The 18,712-nt window shown below is 61.8% G+C and overlaps 2 protein-coding genes across 2 annotated transcripts; both read right to left on the bottom strand.

Moving 5' to 3' along the window:
* Positions 1–283: 283 nt before the first annotated feature.
* CDKN2D (cyclin dependent kinase inhibitor 2D) lies at positions 284–3,017 on the bottom strand. Its single transcript, XM_054012750.1, has 3 exons — positions 2,955–3,017; positions 2,513–2,670; positions 284–1,966 (listed from the first exon to the last, which is right to left on the bottom strand). The coding sequence occupies exons 2-3, from the start codon at positions 2,654–2,656 to the stop codon at positions 1,607–1,609; spliced, it is 504 nt and encodes a 167-aa protein (XP_053868725.1). The 5' UTR covers positions 2,657–2,670; positions 2,955–3,017; the 3' UTR covers positions 284–1,606.
* Positions 3,018–4,867: 1,850 nt separating this feature from the next.
* On the bottom strand, positions 4,868–11,325 carry AP1M2 (adaptor related protein complex 1 subunit mu 2). Its single transcript, XM_054012659.1, has 12 exons — positions 11,197–11,325; positions 10,199–10,355; positions 9,905–9,972; positions 9,413–9,543; positions 9,031–9,178; positions 8,675–8,801; positions 8,235–8,377; positions 7,889–7,960; positions 7,071–7,229; positions 6,621–6,746; positions 5,284–5,359; positions 4,868–5,067 (listed from the first exon to the last, which is right to left on the bottom strand). Exons 1-12 carry the CDS (start codon positions 11,236–11,238, stop codon positions 5,045–5,047), a joined length of 1,272 nt encoding a protein of 423 aa, XP_053868634.1. The 5' UTR covers positions 11,239–11,325; the 3' UTR covers positions 4,868–5,044.
* Positions 11,326–18,712: the final 7,387 nt, after the last annotated feature.

Genomic DNA, 18,712 nt, shown 5'->3' with positions numbered 1-18,712 from the left:
ACTACTGCCCAGCTCTGGGAGGGGAGTGGGGTCTAGTGGCTAGAGCAGGGGGATGCTGCGAGCCAGGACTCCTGGGTTCTGCCCCGGGCTCTGTTGCAATCTGTGACACCTCAGAAGAGTCACTTCCCCTCCCAGTATCAAATGGGAGCGGTGACGGGAAGTCGGACTGAAAAGTGCATTGAGATCCTAACTCCCCACCTCTGTGGCAAGACAGCTGCAGGGAACCCACCAGCCCCACCCAGGCCGCTGGGGCCGCCATCTCTGCCGGAAGGAAGAGCCAGGATTCATAATCCACAAATATTAATTTAATGGTTAAAAACATTAAATTATCCCCCAACATTTCCTCCAAAGCACAATAAATAGAATCTGGTTTAATCTTTTCTCTGTTTTAAAAAAAGACACTATGTACACAGCACAGATCCACCAATTCATCCGGGGAAGAGGCTGCTGCCGGAAGAATCAAGCTCAAACGTTTTCAACGCAAAGACAATTCTCTTTCAAACACACGGGCGCTCGGGGGGGGGGGAGGGATGCGGCTCGCCTGTCCCCGGGAGAAAACACCAGCCACCATCCCCCAAAACGTGGCTGGAGCGTGGCTTGGCGAGACCACAGAGCCCAGCGTGAGCCGCATTGCATGCTGGGAGGTGTAGTCTCTAGGGCAGCCTGGACTGAAGAGGGGCAGGCGGCACAGAGCTGGGAGTGGGTGTGGAACCCCCAGGGGCAACATGGGACGCCCTCTTTAATAGTAGCCCCATGCATTGCCCTGGGGGATCCCAACTGCTGGCTGGCCCTAGACATAGGTATTTGCCCCATAGCGCCGACTCAAATCCAGCGCTGCGCTGAGACAGGAGCAGGCCCCCTCTGTGCTGGGTTCTAACCTCCTGCCCCCCCTCATCAGCTCGGCCCCATTAATCCTTTGCATGCCACAGTTCCCAGTGCCCCCCGCCCCACCCGGCTGGATTCAATGCAAAACGGACACTCACAAAATAACACTGTACAGGGGAGGGGGGGAACGGCAGATACGGGGGTGGGGGGAGACTAGAGAGCACTGTGCATGGAGCTCTCTCCTGGGGAATCACCCCCCCCCCCCCCCGCTTTGCAGGGGGCAGGGAAGGTCTGGCTTTGCAACGGCAGCACCATTGTGTCGCCGTGCCCTCCCCGCACCGCAGACAGGCTTCGCGGCGTGGCAGGTACTCCTCCCGGGTGCAAGGTTAGCAAGCCGCCCAGGGATCCGAGTTCGAATTACGGGCCGCAAAACCAGGCATTCCCCCCCACACACACACACACACAGGTCAGCAACCCGAAAGGGAGCGGGGAGGCAAAGAGGACAGGGTGGGGAGAAGCCCCCCCTCCACTTGGGAACATCCTAGGAGGGGAGAAAAGCACCCACAAAAAATATAAATAGAAACAACAGTGAAAGTTAAAGACGAACTCTGAGGTAGGTGGGGGGCGGGGAGCTGCCTTTACACGGGCGGGGGGAATTAGGACGGGAAGGGGCAGGCACGTCCCTTTGGGGCGGGTGCAACGGAGGGATTGGGGATGTCCCAGGAGGAGCCAGCCACCCCCACCCCAGAGCGGCGCCACCCACCTCCTGCCCAGGAAGGTGTTACGCGGGGGCAGACAGGTGCTGCTCCAGGATGGCCTGGAGGTGCGACAGGCCCAGGTGACGGGCAAGCTCCAGTGGGGTGCGCCCCTCGGCGTCGCGGTGCCGCAGGTTGGACTCGGGTGCCAGGTACCGCACCACCTCCGTGTGCCCCTCCCGGACGGCCACGTGGACGGGCAGTGCCCCCGCCCCATCGGGCACGTTGACGTCGGCCCCGTGCTCCACCAGCACACGCAGGGTGTCCAGGAAGCCGGTGCGGGCGGCGTCGTGGGCGGGCGCCCGGCCAGCCTCGTCCTGGATATTGGGGCTGGCGCCCTGCTTCAGGAGCTCCTCGGCCACAAACGTATTGCCGAACATCATCACCTAGGTGAGCAGACGGGCGAGGGGTCACACGCAGCCCGGGGGTGAGGGGATTTGAACCCAGGACCACGCCCCCTGATGGGCAGCTGGGGACTGCACCTGCGTCCCAGAGCCCTCTCCCCGCTCTAGCCAGGGAGCTGATGGGGACTGGGGCTCAATCCCAGTGAGACCTGGAGCCAGGCCAAGGGGCAGCCTTCGGCCCCGGGCGGCTGTGTTTGGTCTGCACCCTCCCCGGCTGTTTATAAACATCGCTTGTTTGGGATTAGTGTAAACCTGGGGGAGGGGGACACGCCAGGGGACCCGGGTGCTGGGGGGGATCTGGAGAGGATGGGGGAACAGAGGTTGGGACCCCGCTGGCTTCCCAGCCCTTTCGGGGAGGGGGGGGGCCCTTAACTGGACAGCCTGGGCACAAAAGAGCTGGGGGCTCCCTCCCCCCGGAACTGCCCTTCGACCTGCAGCTGGGATGGGGGAGCCAGCCCCCCGCGGGGGGAAACGGGGGTGGCTGCCTGCCCTGGGGGGGGCCGGGGGGGTTCGGGGGGGGGGGCCCACCTGCAGCGCCGTCTTGCCGAAGCGGTTGTGCGAGTCGGGATGAACCAGCTCCTGGTGCAGGAGGCGGCGCAGCTCGGCCAGGTCCCCCCGGGCGGCGGCTCCGCTCAGCCGGTCCCCGGCGCTGATCTCGTCCCCCAGCAGCATGGCCGGGCGGGGACCTGGGGGCAGACACACGGGGGGGGGGGGGTCAGCCCGCAGCCCCACCGGGCATCGTCCTCCGCCCAGGTACCCCCAGCCGGCTCGGCCCCTCCCGGGGCTCCGCCACACCCCCGCCCGGCCCCCCGGGCCCTTCCCCGGGCTCCCCGCACCCCCGCCCCGCCCGGCCCCCCGCGCCCCCTTCCCCGGGCTCCCCGCACCCCGGCCCCTTCCCCGGGCTCCCCGCGCCCCCTTCCCCGGGCTCCCCGCACCCCCGCCCGGCCCCGGGCTCCCCGCGCCCCCTCACCCTGCTGCGGGGCGGCTGCGGCCAGGGAGCGGGGCCGGTGGCTGCGGCAGTGGGGAGGGCGGGGGCCGGGGCGGAGCTGGGGGGCCGCAGGGGCGGGCTGGGGGCGGGGCGGGGCCGGGCTCCGCGAGGCTGGGACCGGGGGGCCGGGGCGGGTCCCGCGCTCGGCTCCGCCCACGTGGCCGCGCCGTGTTTGTTTTTCTCTCCCAGCTCCGGGTTCGAGACATTGTATCCGAACCACCGCCCCTCTGGCCACGCCCCCTCCGCCGGCCTGGCCAATCAGAGCCCGGCTCCGGGCAAGCTCTTGGAGCGTCTCGCCTCCTGATTGGCCGCGGGGAGGCAGCACGGAGGGCGGGGCTCCCTGATTCAAACGCAGCTTCGGGCGGGAAGGAGGCGGCGGCGCCGGAGTGACCGGGACCCCCTGGAGCCACCCGGGGGGGGGGGGGCGCAGGGACCCCGTGACCCGCCCCTCCCCCCATGGCCAGGACCTCTTCGCCCCTGTCCCAGTGACCCCCCCGGGGCGGGAACCCCCTGACCCCTGTCTCAGTGACCCCCCAGTGACTGGCCCCCTAATCCCTGGGGCCGAGCCCCCCCCAGGCTGAGTGACCCCCTGGGGCTGGACCCCCCCACCCAGGAGCCTCCCCCAGCTCATGGTCTCTGTCCCCACCTCCTAGGAGCCCCCCCATCCCAAGAACCCCCCACACGCCAGGAGCCTTGCAGAAGCTCTGGCACCCCACACCCGGGCTGTGCCCCCCTTCCTCAGATCCCCCCATGCGCTATGGGGAAGGGCTCCCCTGCAGCAGCATCAGTGGGGGGCGGGGGGGGCAGCAACTGACCAGGACCAGAGGAAGCAATTGATTGTTGGGGGCACTGGGGGCAGGCAGGCAGCCACTCCCCAGGGCAAGGCAGGCTGCGTGCCCAGACATCATGCCCCAGCCCCCCTCGATGAAGCACCTGCCCCATATGCTGCATTGGAGGATGGGGGGCCAGCCCCCCTGCGATCCAGGCAGGCATTCTCAGCTCTGCCCCCTCTCCCCCAGCTCACTGCATTACCAGCGTGGGGAAATTCTCAGGCCTTTCCCCCCGTGCTGAGAGGGGGAGGATCTGTTCCTCTCCATGCCAGGCAGGTCAGCGCACCCATCCATCCTGCCTCGCTCCTGCCCACACCCCTCCGCCCCCTGGCACGCGCCGAGCTGCGGGGGGGTGGCCTTTACTCCAGGGCCATTAATAACCGGCTCTCAGGCGAGCAGCCGCTGTGTTCGGCTGACTGGCAGCTCCAGGCGCCCGGCGCGAAGGGCCGACGCTCCCTCACGTCTGCCCCCACTTTGCCAGGCCCTGGCACTGCAAAGCCAGCAGGCCCGGGCCCCGGGGAGGAGCCGCAGGCCGGTTTAGAGCCAGACCCCAGTTACCTTTCCCCACAAGCACTAGGTCAGACCCTCACCCTGGGGCAGAATTCTCTGCCTCCTGCCCCCCTCCCGTCCGATTGCCCCCAGTTGATCCATAGCAGGGATGGCACATAGGGGTCCACCTTGCAGCTGCCATTGGAGGCAGTACAAACAGGCCACCTGTAGTAGCCAGAATCCGGTCTCAGCTACGCCTGCTCCAGAGGAAGGACGATTCCTTGGCCCCGGGGTGCCCTCCTGACCCATTCGAGATTGGCTCATGCCCTGAAGCAGGTGGGTTTAGATCCCATCCCAGCTCTCAGGCTATGTCGTCCTCCCTTGGGTTCCTTGCTGGGCCCAATCCCCTGCTCAGGGACGCACATCCAGCCCCGCTGACTGCAATGGGGAGCAACTGAGGGCAGAACGTGGCCCCCCGCAAGCCCCGCCCAGGTACCAGCGGCGCCTTCCAGCCCAAAGGGGGCAGGAGACCCTCTCCCCCGGCAGCTGGCACTAAAACCATCCTCAGAGCCAAGCGAGGTTCATTTTCTCTTTATAAATCGATAGAAGTTGGGAGAAAGGACCAGGCCAGGGCAGGACAGAGGGCAGTGGCCCAGGGGGAAACACACACAACCAAGGGCCTCTCTGCAGTCCGGGGGCTCCAGCCTCCTTCGAGCGTGGGGGCGGCAGGATCCCTCGCTCCTCAGTTGGTGCCTACTGGGTCCGGAGCTGGTAATCTGGACCGAGAAAGGGAGACGTGCATGTGAGAGGGGGTGCCGGGATCGTAATGGTCCAAGTGGATCACGCCAGCGCAAAGTGCACCACGGCCCTGTGACCCTTCCTTCAGTAGACCCCCCACCCCCATGGCCGGGGGCCGACACAGGGTGAGCATCCCCCAGCTAGGGCTGAGAGGGGAGACCCCAGGGGACCTACCCCAGCCCTGGGTGACTCACCCCCGCTCTGTGTGATGTACCGCACCCAGGGCAGCGCCTGGTACCCGCTCTTCTCGATGATCTTCATGTAGCGCACCTAGGGGGGAGGGGAAGTCACAAGGCAGGTGGCTATTTGGTGGGGACGTTCCTGCCCCCCACTGGCACCCCAGCCTCCCCCCAGCTTGCCAATCACCGGGACCTTCCCCTCTGGCCCCTCTCCTGCCTGGGTCGTCCAGAGATTTCAGGGGCATGCTGCAAACATCAGTCCCCTGGGAGCAGGGGAGTTGTTATACAGGGGGAAACTGAGGCACAGGCTTACCCCAGGAGCTGGGGCAGAGCCCAGCCCTGGCCCGGCCTCCCTGCGTCTCCAACCCATCTGCAGAGTCGCTGCGTTTCCCTTAGCCCCAGCCCCCCCAGACAGCCCCGACTCTGCGATAGGGCGGCAGGCTGCCCCCTGCTGCAGAGGAAGGCTCAGGGAAGAGGAGGGGGAATGAACCCCACGCCTAGCTACTGAGCTGTGGTCCGGGGGTGGGGTGGGGGCTCCCCCATCCAGGGTCCAGGTCCCCCGACGAGTCGCTCGCACACAGAACCACCATGCACACCCCCAGCAGGAACCAGAGCGTCCCCAAGCCATGAGCAGGGGGAGGGGTGATGGGGGATCTCCCCACACCCAAGGGAGGCACTGGCTGCCCCCCAAGTCATGGGAAAGGGTATAGCCCCGCCCCTGGGCTTCCCCAGCCCCCCCAACCCTCCTAGTTCTCACCTCCCCACTCCCAGCCCCTCTGCAGTGGGGCAGGAAGGCTGATTGGGGAAGCAGCCACAGCTGGCCAGGATTTAAGGGCTCAGGGAGGGGCTGGCTCAGTCTCACTCCAGCCTTGGAGGGGGAAGGACGTGGCTGCCGGGGAGCTCAGGGTCCCTGAAGCAGGGCTGGGGAGCTCCAGCCGGGCAACTCCCCAGGCTGAGGCCTTGTTCAAGACCCGAGAAGGTCCTGGGGCTGCAGCAGCAGCTGGTCCAACCCCCTGGCCAGCGATGAGCGGCCGCAACAGACTGTGTCTGCCCCAGGGAGCAGGGGCTAGAAGGTGACTGGCAGTAGCCACTGAGGCAAGGTGTGTGTGGGGGGGTTCCCCTAGGAGGGGAGACCCAGAGTGTAGGGGCACTGCTATGGGGCAGCACCCCAAGGCAAGGGGCACTGGGAGGGACACGAGGGCAGCAGAGACACCGGCCAGCAGGAGGCACTCATGCTGCTGGAATTGAGCTAATTCCCAGACTGACCAGCAGGAGGTGCCGGGGCGTTGAGGCTACAGTCTGCTACACCCCCTCACTCCATATAACCCCCTCCCCCGACCCCTCCTGCCTACCTGGATTCCTGAGACGGTGAAGTAGGGGATCTCGAAGCGGACAGCAATGGGCGGCCGTCCCTCCACCTCCTCCTTCTCCACGCTGGGCAGCCCGAAGTGGGCCCTCATCAGGAACTCTTTCCCACCCTGCGGAGACGAGTGCAGCCCTCGTGGGGAAACTAAGGCTGCAGATTACCGCAGGGCACCCTCTCCCCACCTTCCCGCACCTCTACGAGCAGCCGGCCAACCCAGGGATCGATTCGACTAGGATAGGCAGCAGGTAAGTAACTCGTCCAAGGTTACTTAGCAAGTCAGTGGCAGAGCCAGGGAGTGAATCCAGCAGTCCTGGCTCCCAGCACCTACGGCTCTAAGCACTAGACCCCACTCCTTTCCTAGAGCCAGGGATAGAACCCAGGAGTCCTGGCTCCCCACCCTTGCCAGTATAGGGGGGAGGGCAGAGGCTGCTCTTACTGGGAACGACTTGATGCTCCAGACGACGATGTTCTTCTCGGGCATGTACTTGGCGCTGCCAACGCTGGTCTTGAACTTGGGGGAGTCGGCGTCACTGGGGACGGGGACCGAGATCTCCACACTGTTGGCCACCGACTGCTTCTTGAACTGGCCCTTCGCCTTCCCAGGGCAAGGGGGGGATGCAGTGTCATTGGAGGCTTCCCCTTTCACAGCTCAGGAACCCCGTGAGCTGGGGCCGGGGCGGGAGGGGTGAGATCAGACCCTCCGGCTGCTCCCCCAGGAAGGAGGCATGGTTACTGCGCGGAGGAGTTAATTGGTGGGGCTTGTTATCAGCCATAAGGACACAGCCCTGCAGCCCACAGCGTGCTAGCAGAAAGGTTTCCTGTCTAGGTGCCTGTCTAAGCCACTCGCAGTCAGAGGAAGGACATGTTATCCCCATGTTACAGATGGGGAAACTGAGGCAGGGGGCTGTGTGAGTGACACACTCAGGGTCCTGCAGGAAACTGACCCCAGGTCTCATGAGTCGAAGGGAGTACCCTACCGACTAGGCCATCCTTCCCCACTAGAGTCTTACCCTGCTAGGGGCAGACAAGGCTGTGGGTGTGGCCCCAGCCCCACCGGGCGTTCATTCCCCTTGGCTGGCTGGGGGTGTTTGGGGGGGGCTCAGTGCAGGCCAAGGGGAGTCCCCACATCCCGTTAGCTCCGGGGGATCTGGCACTGCGGTGTGAAAATCGGGGGTGGGGGGGCGTGAAGGAGCGAGGTGCCCTCGGGCCCAGTCATGGCAGGTTACCCCGCCCGCACCCAGCCTGGGGGCTCACCTTCACCATGATCTCCACGCGGCTGTGGGAGAACTTCTCGATGACAGACTCAATCCAGATGAGGGGCTTCACCTTCCCGCAGGGAGAGAGAACGGAGAGTCAGGCACCCCAGCCCGGGGGGGTGGGGGGGGCAAGAAGGGAGTCACTCAAGGTCCCACAGTGAGTCATGGGGAGAGCCCAGGAGTCCTGCTTCAACCCACTAGATCCCCCCCCCCCCTCCCCGAGCCAGGGACAGAACCCAGGAGTCCTGGCTCCCAGCACGCTGCTCTGACCACTCAACCATATTCCCTCCAATCTCACGTGTCAGCTGGGAGCGGGGGGCCCTCCCTGGGAGCCCCCTGCCCACCTGCGTGTTGAGCCGGTAGGACATAAGTTCGAAGTCTCCGTCGGGCGGGATGAAGGAGATGGTGCGGTCGTTGTCGAAGCGCGAGAGCCGCACGCACTGGTGGAACTTGACATCCTCCAGCTCCACCGACTTGTTCTTGCCACCTGGAATGCCGAGCAGAGGGGGCAGCTGTGGGGGGGCGGGTGGCGGAAGGGCTGGGGGTGTGCAACTGGACGGGGGGAGCCCTGCAGACACTTAAGATCTCCTGCTCTAGGATAAGAAGCTGACAACCAAGACACAGTTTACATAGGACCTACAATAACTCAAGGTGCTAGAGGGAGCTCTGCCATAAGTGTGTGTGTGTGGGGGCAAACTGTGAAGTCAGCCTGCCCCCCAGCATGGCCCCACCCCTCCAGACAGGAGGGGCTAACCCCTGGTAGGGGGCACCCCCAGGTACTTACGCCCGGTCAGCTCGAAGAGCATGCGGTCGTTGAGGCCCAGCCGCAGCTCGGGCATGCCGGAGAGAAACACCTTCAGCTTGATGGTGCCCACGATCTCGCTGAGCAGGACGCTGCCGTTGGTGTTCACCTGGGGGGCAGGAGCGCGGTCAGTGGAGGGACCCCGTTCCCCTCTCCCACGCTGACCCGGCGGCCAGGCCTGGTGCTGCCCCCAGGAGCCAGCCGCAGCCCCGACACACGCTGGGATGGGGGGCTTGGGCAGCCACCGGCCAGCGCAGGGAACCACAGCTGGTGTCCACTCTAATTTGGGGTGTCTCTCCAGCATCTCCCTTGTGGCCCCAGGCCCTCCCCCCGCTCACCAGCAGATTCACGGACTCGATGACGTCGATGAAAACCTCGTTCTTCTTGTACTTGATGCCCTCGGAGCGCCAGGACACGGCGTTGGTGACGGTAGGGGGCACGTGGGACTTGCCGGTCTCCAGCTTGTTGCCTTGCTGGGTGATGTACCTGGGGACAACGCCCGGTTAAAAGAGCCCATCTGCTCCCCATGGCACGGCCATTGCTGCGCACTCTGCCCCTGGCTGGAGAGATCCCGGTTACCCCCAGCCCCAGAGGTCCAGCCCCACGAACCCAGCAGGAAACTCGTCTCTGTATTAGCCTCCGTTTCCTGTGCGTCTCCATTCGCCTGGTTTTCCCGGGCCCAGCCGCATGAATCGACTGGCCCCTTGCCGGGCTACTCACTCCTGGAGGATTTTGCTGTCGGTCGTCTGGGGGAACCCGAAATCCATCAGCTCGTCCAGAAGTTCGTAGATGACGACGAAGTTGTCTCGGATGCTCTCCTCCTCCAGCTCCTTAAAGTACTCGGAGAAGACCTGGGAGAGGGGCAGGAGCACCAGCCACTTCAGACGCCTCTCGCTTGCCCAGCTCTTCCCAGGGGCCAAGGTGGGATCTCCCTCCCCCGGGAATAACCCATGGCCCTGCTCAGCCAGCTACGTGAAGCCATGCCAGGGAGATGAGGGGAAATCAAGTGGATCTGCTCCGGCATCAGGCAGAGCTCCCATGTCCAGGGTTTTGCTGCCTCCCCGTGCAGACGTCATTGGCTCTCCCAACCCCTCTGTGCTCAGCCCAAGTGGGGTCCCAGGGGACGTGACACGGAGGCTGCAGCCCGTCCCCCCCTCCCACCCCCGCAGCAGGACGCGCCCCCATTGGATCCAGCACCGCCCGTGCCCTCACCTCCACCACCTTGTAGAGGAAGGAGTAGACCAGCGAGGCATTGGCATTCTTCATAGTGGTGGCCACCACTGTGGGGTGGGTTAAGGAAAGGGGGGGTCACCTTGGGGAGCAGGGTGCCACATTCTGCCCACATGCCCACCCCTGCCCCAGGAGGACCCGCCGGGGGGAGAGGGGTTGGGTGGCTGCTGGTTAGTGCCGGCGGTTTGGGGACATGGGACCAGGAGACCACGGGGGCCAGAGCTTGCAAAGCTGGGGGGGGGGGGGGGGGGGCGGCAGCCGGCACTGGCAGGATACGGTACAGGTTGGTGTGCTTGATCCAGAGGAAGTGGACTTTGCCGTGGGTCAGCAGCGGCGTCAGGGCCCCCTCCTCCTCCTTCTGCATCAGCAACGGCATGAAGTGATCGATCTCGGCCATGCTCACGTCCCCCTTGTAGTTCCGGCTGATCAGCGGCTGTGGGACAGAGAGGCTGGGGGCGCATGGGGACAGGCCCGAGGGAGACCCCCACGGGGACCCGCTCCCCACAGTGAGGCTTTGGCTCTGTTCCAGCAGGGGCGGAGACTTTGTGGCCTTTCATTCATTCAGATTCCTCGCTCAGGGGACTTTTCCCTCCCCCTTGCCAGCCCCCCCCCCAGCACCCACGCAGCCCCTGCCCCCCATGGCCTGGCAGCCCCTCCAGAGCCCAGGCGAGCAGCACTCAGAGCTCGGTCAGGGTAGGACGAGGCCTTCCTGGGGCAGGTTGTTCCCCGTCTGCCCCTGGTGGAGCTGGAGCCGGGGCTGGCCAGTCCCACCTGGCTGGGGCCAGTCCAGGACCTTCACAGGACCCCAGGGGGAGTGGGATGTCCCCCCCCCCCCATCCCTTCACAGCGTGCTCCTCCCCACATCTCATCTACTAGTCAGAGCAGGGGGGCTGGGAGCCAGGACTCTGGGAGGAGAGTGGGGTCTAGTGGTTCCAGGGGGCTGGAAACAGGACTCCTGGCTTCTCTCCCCAGCTCTGGGTCTGGTGATTGGAGCAGGGGCCTGACGCCAGGACTCCTGGGTTCTCTTCTTGGCTCTGGTTCTGTGGCCATGGGCGAGTGTGTTGTCCCCCCTCCCCGGTGCCTCGGTTTCCAGGGCTAGTGTTCAGAGCGGAGGCTGGGGTGGCACCAGACCAGGGCAGAGCATGCTGGGGGGGTCTCTCCAGCTTCCCTTTAGGGACCATTTGCAAAGTGCCCCCCCCAGCTCTCCCCTGCCTGGACCCAGCTGCCCAAGCCGAGCCGGGCGGGGGCTGGAGGCAGCAGGGCCCAGGGCTCACCTTGCCTTTGAGGTCCAGGACAAAGACAGCGGAGGCTGACATGATCCCGGCCTGGCCTGGCCCCACCAGGCCTGTGCACACTGGGCAGGGCTCCCTGTTGCTGCTGCTTCCTCCTTCCTGGCTCCCCGCAGAGTCACCTGGGTCAGGTGAGGGAGCTGCGCCCACAGGTGAGCTGGCCCCTTAAAGGGGAAGTGACACAAATCTGCGACAGGAAGGGGGGAGGCGGCCGCAGTGGGACTGGGCACCTGGACAGACGCTTGTGCCCTCCCCATGGATCTGCCCCACAGCTGGCCTGGGCTCTGGGCTGCAGCTCCAGGGGGCTGGGCTGGAGGAATCCTCTCCACCCTCCAAGAGTCCAGCGAAAACCCCCCCCCCAGTGCTTAGCCCAAAACTGCTGTCCCCTATTCAGCACCTGGGGGTCATTCCTGGGGAGCAGAGCCCAGCCCTGGGGCTGTCAGCCTGTGGGGGTGCCAGGGGGGAGGGAGCTGGGGGCCATTGTGGAAAGATGGGGGGATAGAAGGGGCAGGAATGGGGGTGGCGCTGAGGGGAGAGAGGCAGTGGCCTGGGCCCTGGCCCAGCAAGAATTCCCCAGCCATCCACGCGGGCGCATTCCGGCCTGGGTGACCCCACCAGCCAGGACAATGCGGGGTTGTGCTGGGCAGGGAGGGCAGGGCCGGTCCCAGCTGGAATCCAGCCTCCTCTGCGCCGGGCTATGCGGCTTTGGCGCTGCCCCGTGGCTCCAAGCATCAAAGGCGGCTTGTTGTGGAGCCGGATGCGGAGGGATGTGGGAGCCTGGCACAAGCTGGGGAATGCAGGCGGGCGGCAGCTGGAGCTGTGGGACCTCATGCATCAGACTCCATTTCCCGCAGAAGATTCTCGCAGGAGCATCTAGAAGCCCTGAGCAGCGTCGGGGCCCCCCTGGTGCTGGGCGCTGCCCAGACCCTGACTGAGATCTGAGCCCCCTGGTGCCAGGCGCTGCCCAGACCCCGACCGAGATCAGGGATGTGACTTGCCCAAGGTCACCAGCAGGGCAGTGGCAGGGCCAGGAACAGAACCCGGGTGTCCTGAGACGCAGCCCAGCGCCCCACCCACTAGCCCGCACTGTCTCTGTGGTACGATGAGCATGGCCGGCTCCGATACCTCCTCTCTCCGGTCCAGCAGTGCACTGGATTCTGGGCCTTTCGCTGCTTCAGCTCTTGGCCCGTTTCCTAGCAGGGTGGGTGCTTGACACCCCCTTGCCAGCAACCTCAGCAGAGAGGAGACCTGCTCCCTCCAGCTGGGGGGGGGGGGCACTGCATCACAAGGGGGGGGGATGTGGGCACCGGGCACGGCCCCTCCCCAAAGAGTGCCTGCTCTGCCCCCCGGGAGGGGACCACTCTGCCCCCCCCGGAGCCGGAAGGCAGCCGAACCCAGGGGCCGCAGGGACGATTCTGTTACAAAACCCAAACCCGTGTGGGTGTCCGGCTCGGCTGCTGCTCTGGGGCTCTGCGTCGGTGCCACGGGCGGATCTCAGAGCTCTGAGCGTCTCCTCCCCTGGCACCAGCCTCAGGGAGAGTCAACCCAGCATTGGGCCCCCCCCCCCAGTTCCACTGCAGCTGAGATGCCCGGGGGGCTAATGGGGTGCCCGGCTCCAGACAGCGCAGCCCGAGCTGCCAGGGCCTGGCTCCCCCATGAGCAGGGGACTCGCCCTTTTCCAAGGGACCCGAAGCCCTCGGCTGGGATGGGCCCAGTCCCTGCCCTGTCCCCAGGTGTCCCTCGTGACGTGTTTCCCAAGCAAGGCAGCAGGGGGCGCTGGTGCCCCCTTTTAGGGACCCAGAGAGCCTGTTTCCATGTGACTGCCCCCCAGGAACTCTTTAGGGGTGTCCAGCGCTGGAGCCTTGTGGCCGCCCCCAGGGAAGCTCAGGGAGGTGCAGAGACCAGCCCGTTTGGGAAGCAAACCCTGGGGCTTGGCAGCACACAGCCGAGAAGGGATGAGGAGGAAGGATGGGCTGGTGGCCGAGGTGCTGGGGTAGGACCCAGGAGATCTAGGGTCAGTTCCTAGCTCTGCCCCAGACTCTCCTGTGGGGCCTTGGGCCTGTCCCTGCCTCTCTCTCCATTCCCCCTCCCTCAAATGAGAGTGACCCTGCTGTTCTCCCGCTCGGTTTGTCTGGTCTTTTTAGATTGGAAATACAGACGGATTGTCTGTGCAGCGCCCGGCGCGACGGGACCCCGATCTCGGCCGGGGTCTGGGCGGCGCCCGGCCCGATGGGTTCCCGATCTTGGCCGGGGTCTGGGCGGCGCCCAGCCCGACGGGTTCCCGATCTCGGCCGGGGTCTGTGCAGCGCCCGGCGCGACGGGACCCCGATCTCGGCCGGGGTCTGGGCGGTGCCCGGCCCGACGGGTTCCCGATCTCGGCCGGGGTCTGGGCGGCGCCCGGCCCGACGGGTTCCCGATCTCGGCCGGGGTCTGGGCGGCGCCCGGCCCGACGGGTTCCCGATCTTGGTTGAGACCTCTCAGCACTGCTGTAATACATATATAATAATAAGGGGAAGCTCAGGAAGAAAACGGAAGCAGGCGATCGCTCTGTGCTGGGCAGTGCGTGCAGACGCCGGTGCCAAGCCCTGGGCTCTTTGCGCAGGGACAGGGCCCTCCACGCTCAGCATGGCTCTGTAATTCACGGTGTATATTTTGGTGGGTACAAGCACATTCTGTTGGGGGACGACCCACAACGCAGCAGGGCCCACGCCCAGGGTAATTGTTGTTGGGCAGCGAACGAGGCAGTTCCCGGCCGCAGAGTGAAGATCTGCCTTCCTTTCACGAGTATTCCTGGATCCGAGGGAGGCAGCAGGACTGCGGCTGGGTGGGGTTGTGGTTGTGAGTTCTTGTCGGACCAGCCCAGGATCACAGGCCAAGCAGTGCACAGGAAATGTGGCCGGCTGGTTCCTTCTCAGGCACTGACATCAATGTGTGCAGCCCACGGGCTCTATAGGGCCGTAGGGGCTGTGCGCTGCTGAGACCCAAGGAGGAGCAGGGTGGGATCTAATGCAAGGGGTGGGTCCTGGGGGGGGTCTCAGTGCCTGGGACCAGTGCCCCTCCCATCCTGCTGAGCTGATGCCGGGGGGGAAATTAACAATGAGTTTTCATTTCAAAAAAATTCAAACTATTTGGACTGATTTGTTCTGACAGGCTGCAGGGACGATGGACTGATGGCCTCATCCAATACAGCTGGGATACCAGGCTATATGGGCCCATAATAATCTATATGGCATGACCGGACATGGGATAGCGGACTATTAGCTCTTAGAAGGACGGTGATATGGATGGTGAGCGTTCAGCTGTTGTGACCTGGACAGGATGTGCCATGTTTGTCTTTCTTCCACAGGACAGAAGCGACTTTGTCTGTACAAAGTGCAAGCTGGTCTCCATATTGGAAGAGAAGGTTCGAGGTCTGGAGAAACAAGTATCGACCCTGCGTTGCATACGAGAAAATTAAGATTTCCTGGACAGACATCAGGATATGCTTCTACGGGCACAACGTTCTGAAGAATTGGAGCAGGCTCTGCAGTGGGGACAGAGGGAAGGTGAAGAAATGTGGCAGCATGTGACCTCCAGAAGGAGAAAGAGGAGCGTCCATGTACCAGCAATGCAGATACAGGTGAGCAACCGTTTCCATGTTCTTTCACGTACTAATGTGGAGAGTGGAGTAGATGATACATCTGAGGGAAGGGAGCAGAAGGAGACTCCACCAATTGGACAGTGCATCTCATGCCTTCCTAGGGATGGGGGTTCCACGGCCACCGCTCCCAAGAGGAGGAGGAGGGTGGTGGTGGTCGCGGACTTCCTCCTCAGGGGGACTGAGTCACCTATCTGCCATCCCAACCGGGAAAACCAAGAGGTCTGCTGCTTGCCAGGAGCTAGGATTCCCAATGTGACGGAGAGACTGCCGAGACTCATCAAGCCCTCGGATCGCTACCCCTTCCTGCTTCTCCACCTGGGCACCAATGATACTACCAAGAATGACCTTGAGTGGATCACTGCAGACTACGTGGCTCTGGGAAGAAGGATAAAGGCGTTTGAGGCGCAAGTGGTGTTCTCGTCCATCCTCCCTGTGCAGGGAAAAGGCCTGGGTAGAGACCGTCGAATTGTGGAAGTCAACGAATGGCTACGCAGGCGGTATTGGAGAGAAGGCTTTGGATTCTTTGACCATGGGATGGTGTTCCAAGAAGGAGGAGTGCTAGGCAGAGACGGGCTCCACCTAACGAAGAGAGGGAAGAGCATCTTTGCAAGCAGACTGGCTAACCTAGTGAGGAGGGCTTGAAACTAGGTTCTCCGGGGAAAGGAGACCAAAGCCCTGAGGTAAGTGGGGAAGTGGGATACCGGGAGGAAGCACGAGCAGGTGAGCGCAAGAGGGGAGGACTCCTGTCTCAGACAGAGAAAGCGGGACAATCAGTGAGTTATCTTAAGTGCCTAGACACAAATGCAGGAAGTCTGGGAAACAAGCAGGGAGAACTGGAAGTCCTGGCACAGTCAAGGAACTATGATGTGATTGGAATAACAGAGACTTGGTGGGATAACTCACATGACTGGAGTAGTGTCATGGATGGATATGAACTGTTCAGGAAGGACAGGCAGGGCAGAAAAGGTGGGGGAGTTGCGTTGTATGTAAGAGAGGAGTATGACTGCTCAGAGCTCCGCTATGAAACTGCAGAAAAACCTGAGAGTCTCTGGATAAAGTTGAGAAGTGTGAGCAACAAGGGTGATGTCGTGGTGGGAGTCTGCTATAGATCACCAGACCAGGGGGATGAGGTGAACGAGGCTTTCTTCCGGCAACTAACAGAAGTTACTAGATCACAGGCCCTGGTTCTCATGGGAGACTTTAATCACCCTGATATCTGCTGGGAGAGCAATACAGCGGTGCACAGACAAACCAGGAAGTTTTTGGAAAGTGTAGGGGACAATTTCTTGGTGCAAATGCTGGAGAAACCAACTAGGGACAGAGCTCTTCTTGACCTGCTGCTCACAAACCGGGAAGAATTAGTAGGGGAAGCAAAAGTGGATGGGAACCTGGGAGGCAGTGACCATGAGATGGTCGAGTTCAAGATCCTGACACAAGGAAGAAAGGAGAGCAGCAGAATACGGACCCTGGACTTCAGAAAAGCAGACTTTGACTCCCTCAGGGAACTGATGGGCAGGATCCCCTGAGAGATGGAACAAACCATCCCAATGTGCAGAAAGAATAGTAAATCTAGCAGGTGACCAGCTTGGCTTAACAGTGAAATCCTTGCTGATCTTAAACACAAAAAAAAGAAACTTACAAGAAGTGGAAGATTGGACAAATGACCAGGGAGGAGTATAAAAATATTGCTCAGGCATGCAGGAGTGAAATCAGGAAGGCCAAATCACACTTGGAGTTGCAGCTAGCAAGAGATGTTAAGAGTAACAAGTGTAGTAAGTGAAGGCCCTAATAAATGCCCAGTATGAGGCCTGAGGCCTGAACTAAAGTAATGGTCAAAACTTGGCTAAAAAGCAAAGTCAGACTGTGCGCTGAAGGCCGGCTCGGTTCACAGAAGCTGGCAGGAAAAGGGCTGATGTTGCATAAATATATATTCACCTCGCAAAGTTAAAGTACAAACATGGTACCAAAACACACTATACCGGAACATTCCACAGATAACATGGAACAGGCCGACCCATCCCAATGACAGGGGCAAAAGGGGGATATGATGGATAGAGTTGTTTTGATCGAACCAATCTGGACAAGGTGAGAGGCGGCACCTTGCTGCGTAGAGGGGTTGCACCTCAATACGTCAGGAGTGATGTGTAACTTGTTTGTACCTGTTTATAAGAATGTATCCCTGGGGTGGTGTCTTTGTCCAGCTGAGGGGGCAGTGGAAAGTCCCGCCACTGACTGAGCCGGGTCCATTGCCAAGAGGCACTTTCTCGTAGTATGCCTGGAGTTAGGCTAAGAAACCTACAGGGAACTGCGATTGTGTCCAAGATCGCAATAAACCTAGTCAACGTGACTTTGTATCTTACTAGACTCTGTGGTTATTGGGGGTTCTCTTTGGGTCTGCTGGGTCAGCTGTCTGCGCAGAGCTGGGGCAGCACACAGAGGGAACACACGCACGCAGCCAAGTGATATCAACATAGGAGAAAGCAGAAGCACCACACCGGTAGCATCTGACAACAACAAGAAGGGTTTCTTCAGGTATGTTAGCAACAAGAAGAAAGTCAAGGAAAGTGTGGGCCCCTTACTGAATGAGGGAGGCAACCTAGTGACCGAGGATGTGGAAAAAGCTGATGTACTCAATGATTTTTTTGCCTCTGTCTTCACGCACAAGGTCAGCTCCCAGACTGCTGCACTGGGCAGCACAGCATGGGGAGGAGGTGACCAGCCCTCTGTGGAGAAAGAAGTGGTTCAGGACTATTTAGAAAAGCTGGACGTGCACAAGTCCATGGGGCTGGATGCGCTGCATCCGAGGGTGCTAAAGGAGTTGGCAGATGTGATTGCAGAGCCATTGGTCATTATCTTTGAAAAGTCATGGCGATCGGGGGAGGTCCCAGATGACTGGAAGAAGGAGGATCCGGGGAACTACAGGCCAGTCAGCCTCACCTCAGTCCCTGGAAAAATCATGGAGCAGGTCCTCAAGGAATCAATTCTGAAGCACTTAGAGGAGAGGAAAGTGATCAGGAACAGTCAGCATGGATTCACCAAGGGCAAGTCATGCCTGACTAACCTAATTGCCTTCTATGAGGAGATAACTGGCTCTGTGGATGAGGGGAAAGCAGTGGATGTGTTATTCCTTGACTTGAGCAAAGCTTTTGAGACGGTCTCCCACAGTATTCTTGCCAGCGAGTTAAAGAAGTATGGGCTGGATGAATGGACTATAAGGTGGATAGATAGTTGGCTAGATCATCGGGCTCAATGGGTAGTGATCAACGGCTCCATGTCTAGTTGGCAGCCGGTATCAAGCGGAGTGCCCCAAGGGTCGGTCCTGGGGCCGGTTTTGTTCAATATCTTCATTAATGATCTGGAGGATGACGTGGACTGCACCCTCAGCAAGTTTGCAGATGACACTAAGCTGGGAGGAGTGGTAGATACGCTGGAGGGTAGGGATCGGATACAGAGGGACCTAGACAAATTAGAGGATTGGGCCAAAAGAAATCTGATGAGGTTCAACAAGGACAAGTGCAGAGTCCTGCACTTAGGACGGAAGAATCCCATGCACCGCTACAGACTAGGGACCGAATGGCTAGGTAGCAGTTCTGCAGAAAAGGACCTAGGGGTTACAGTGGACGAGAAGCTGGATATGAATCGACAGTGTGTCCTTGTTGCCAAGAAGGCTAATGGCATTTTAGGTTGTATAAGTAGGGGCATTGCCAGCAGATCGAGGGACATGATCATTCCCCTCTATTCGGCACTGGTGAGGCCTCATCTGGAGTACTGTGTCCAGATTTGGGCCCCACACTACAAGAAGGAAGTGGAAACATTGGAAAGAGTCCAGCAGAGGGCAACAAAAATGATTAGGGGTCTGGA

The sequence above is a fragment of the Malaclemys terrapin genome, chromosome 23 (assembly GCF_027887155.1).
Source record: "Malaclemys terrapin pileata isolate rMalTer1 chromosome 23, rMalTer1.hap1, whole genome shotgun sequence".
NCBI classification, from domain to species: Eukaryota; Metazoa; Chordata; order Testudines; family Emydidae; genus Malaclemys; species Malaclemys terrapin.
Note: the sequence above shows the minus strand (reverse complement) of the source record. Positions and strands in the feature narration are given on the sequence as shown.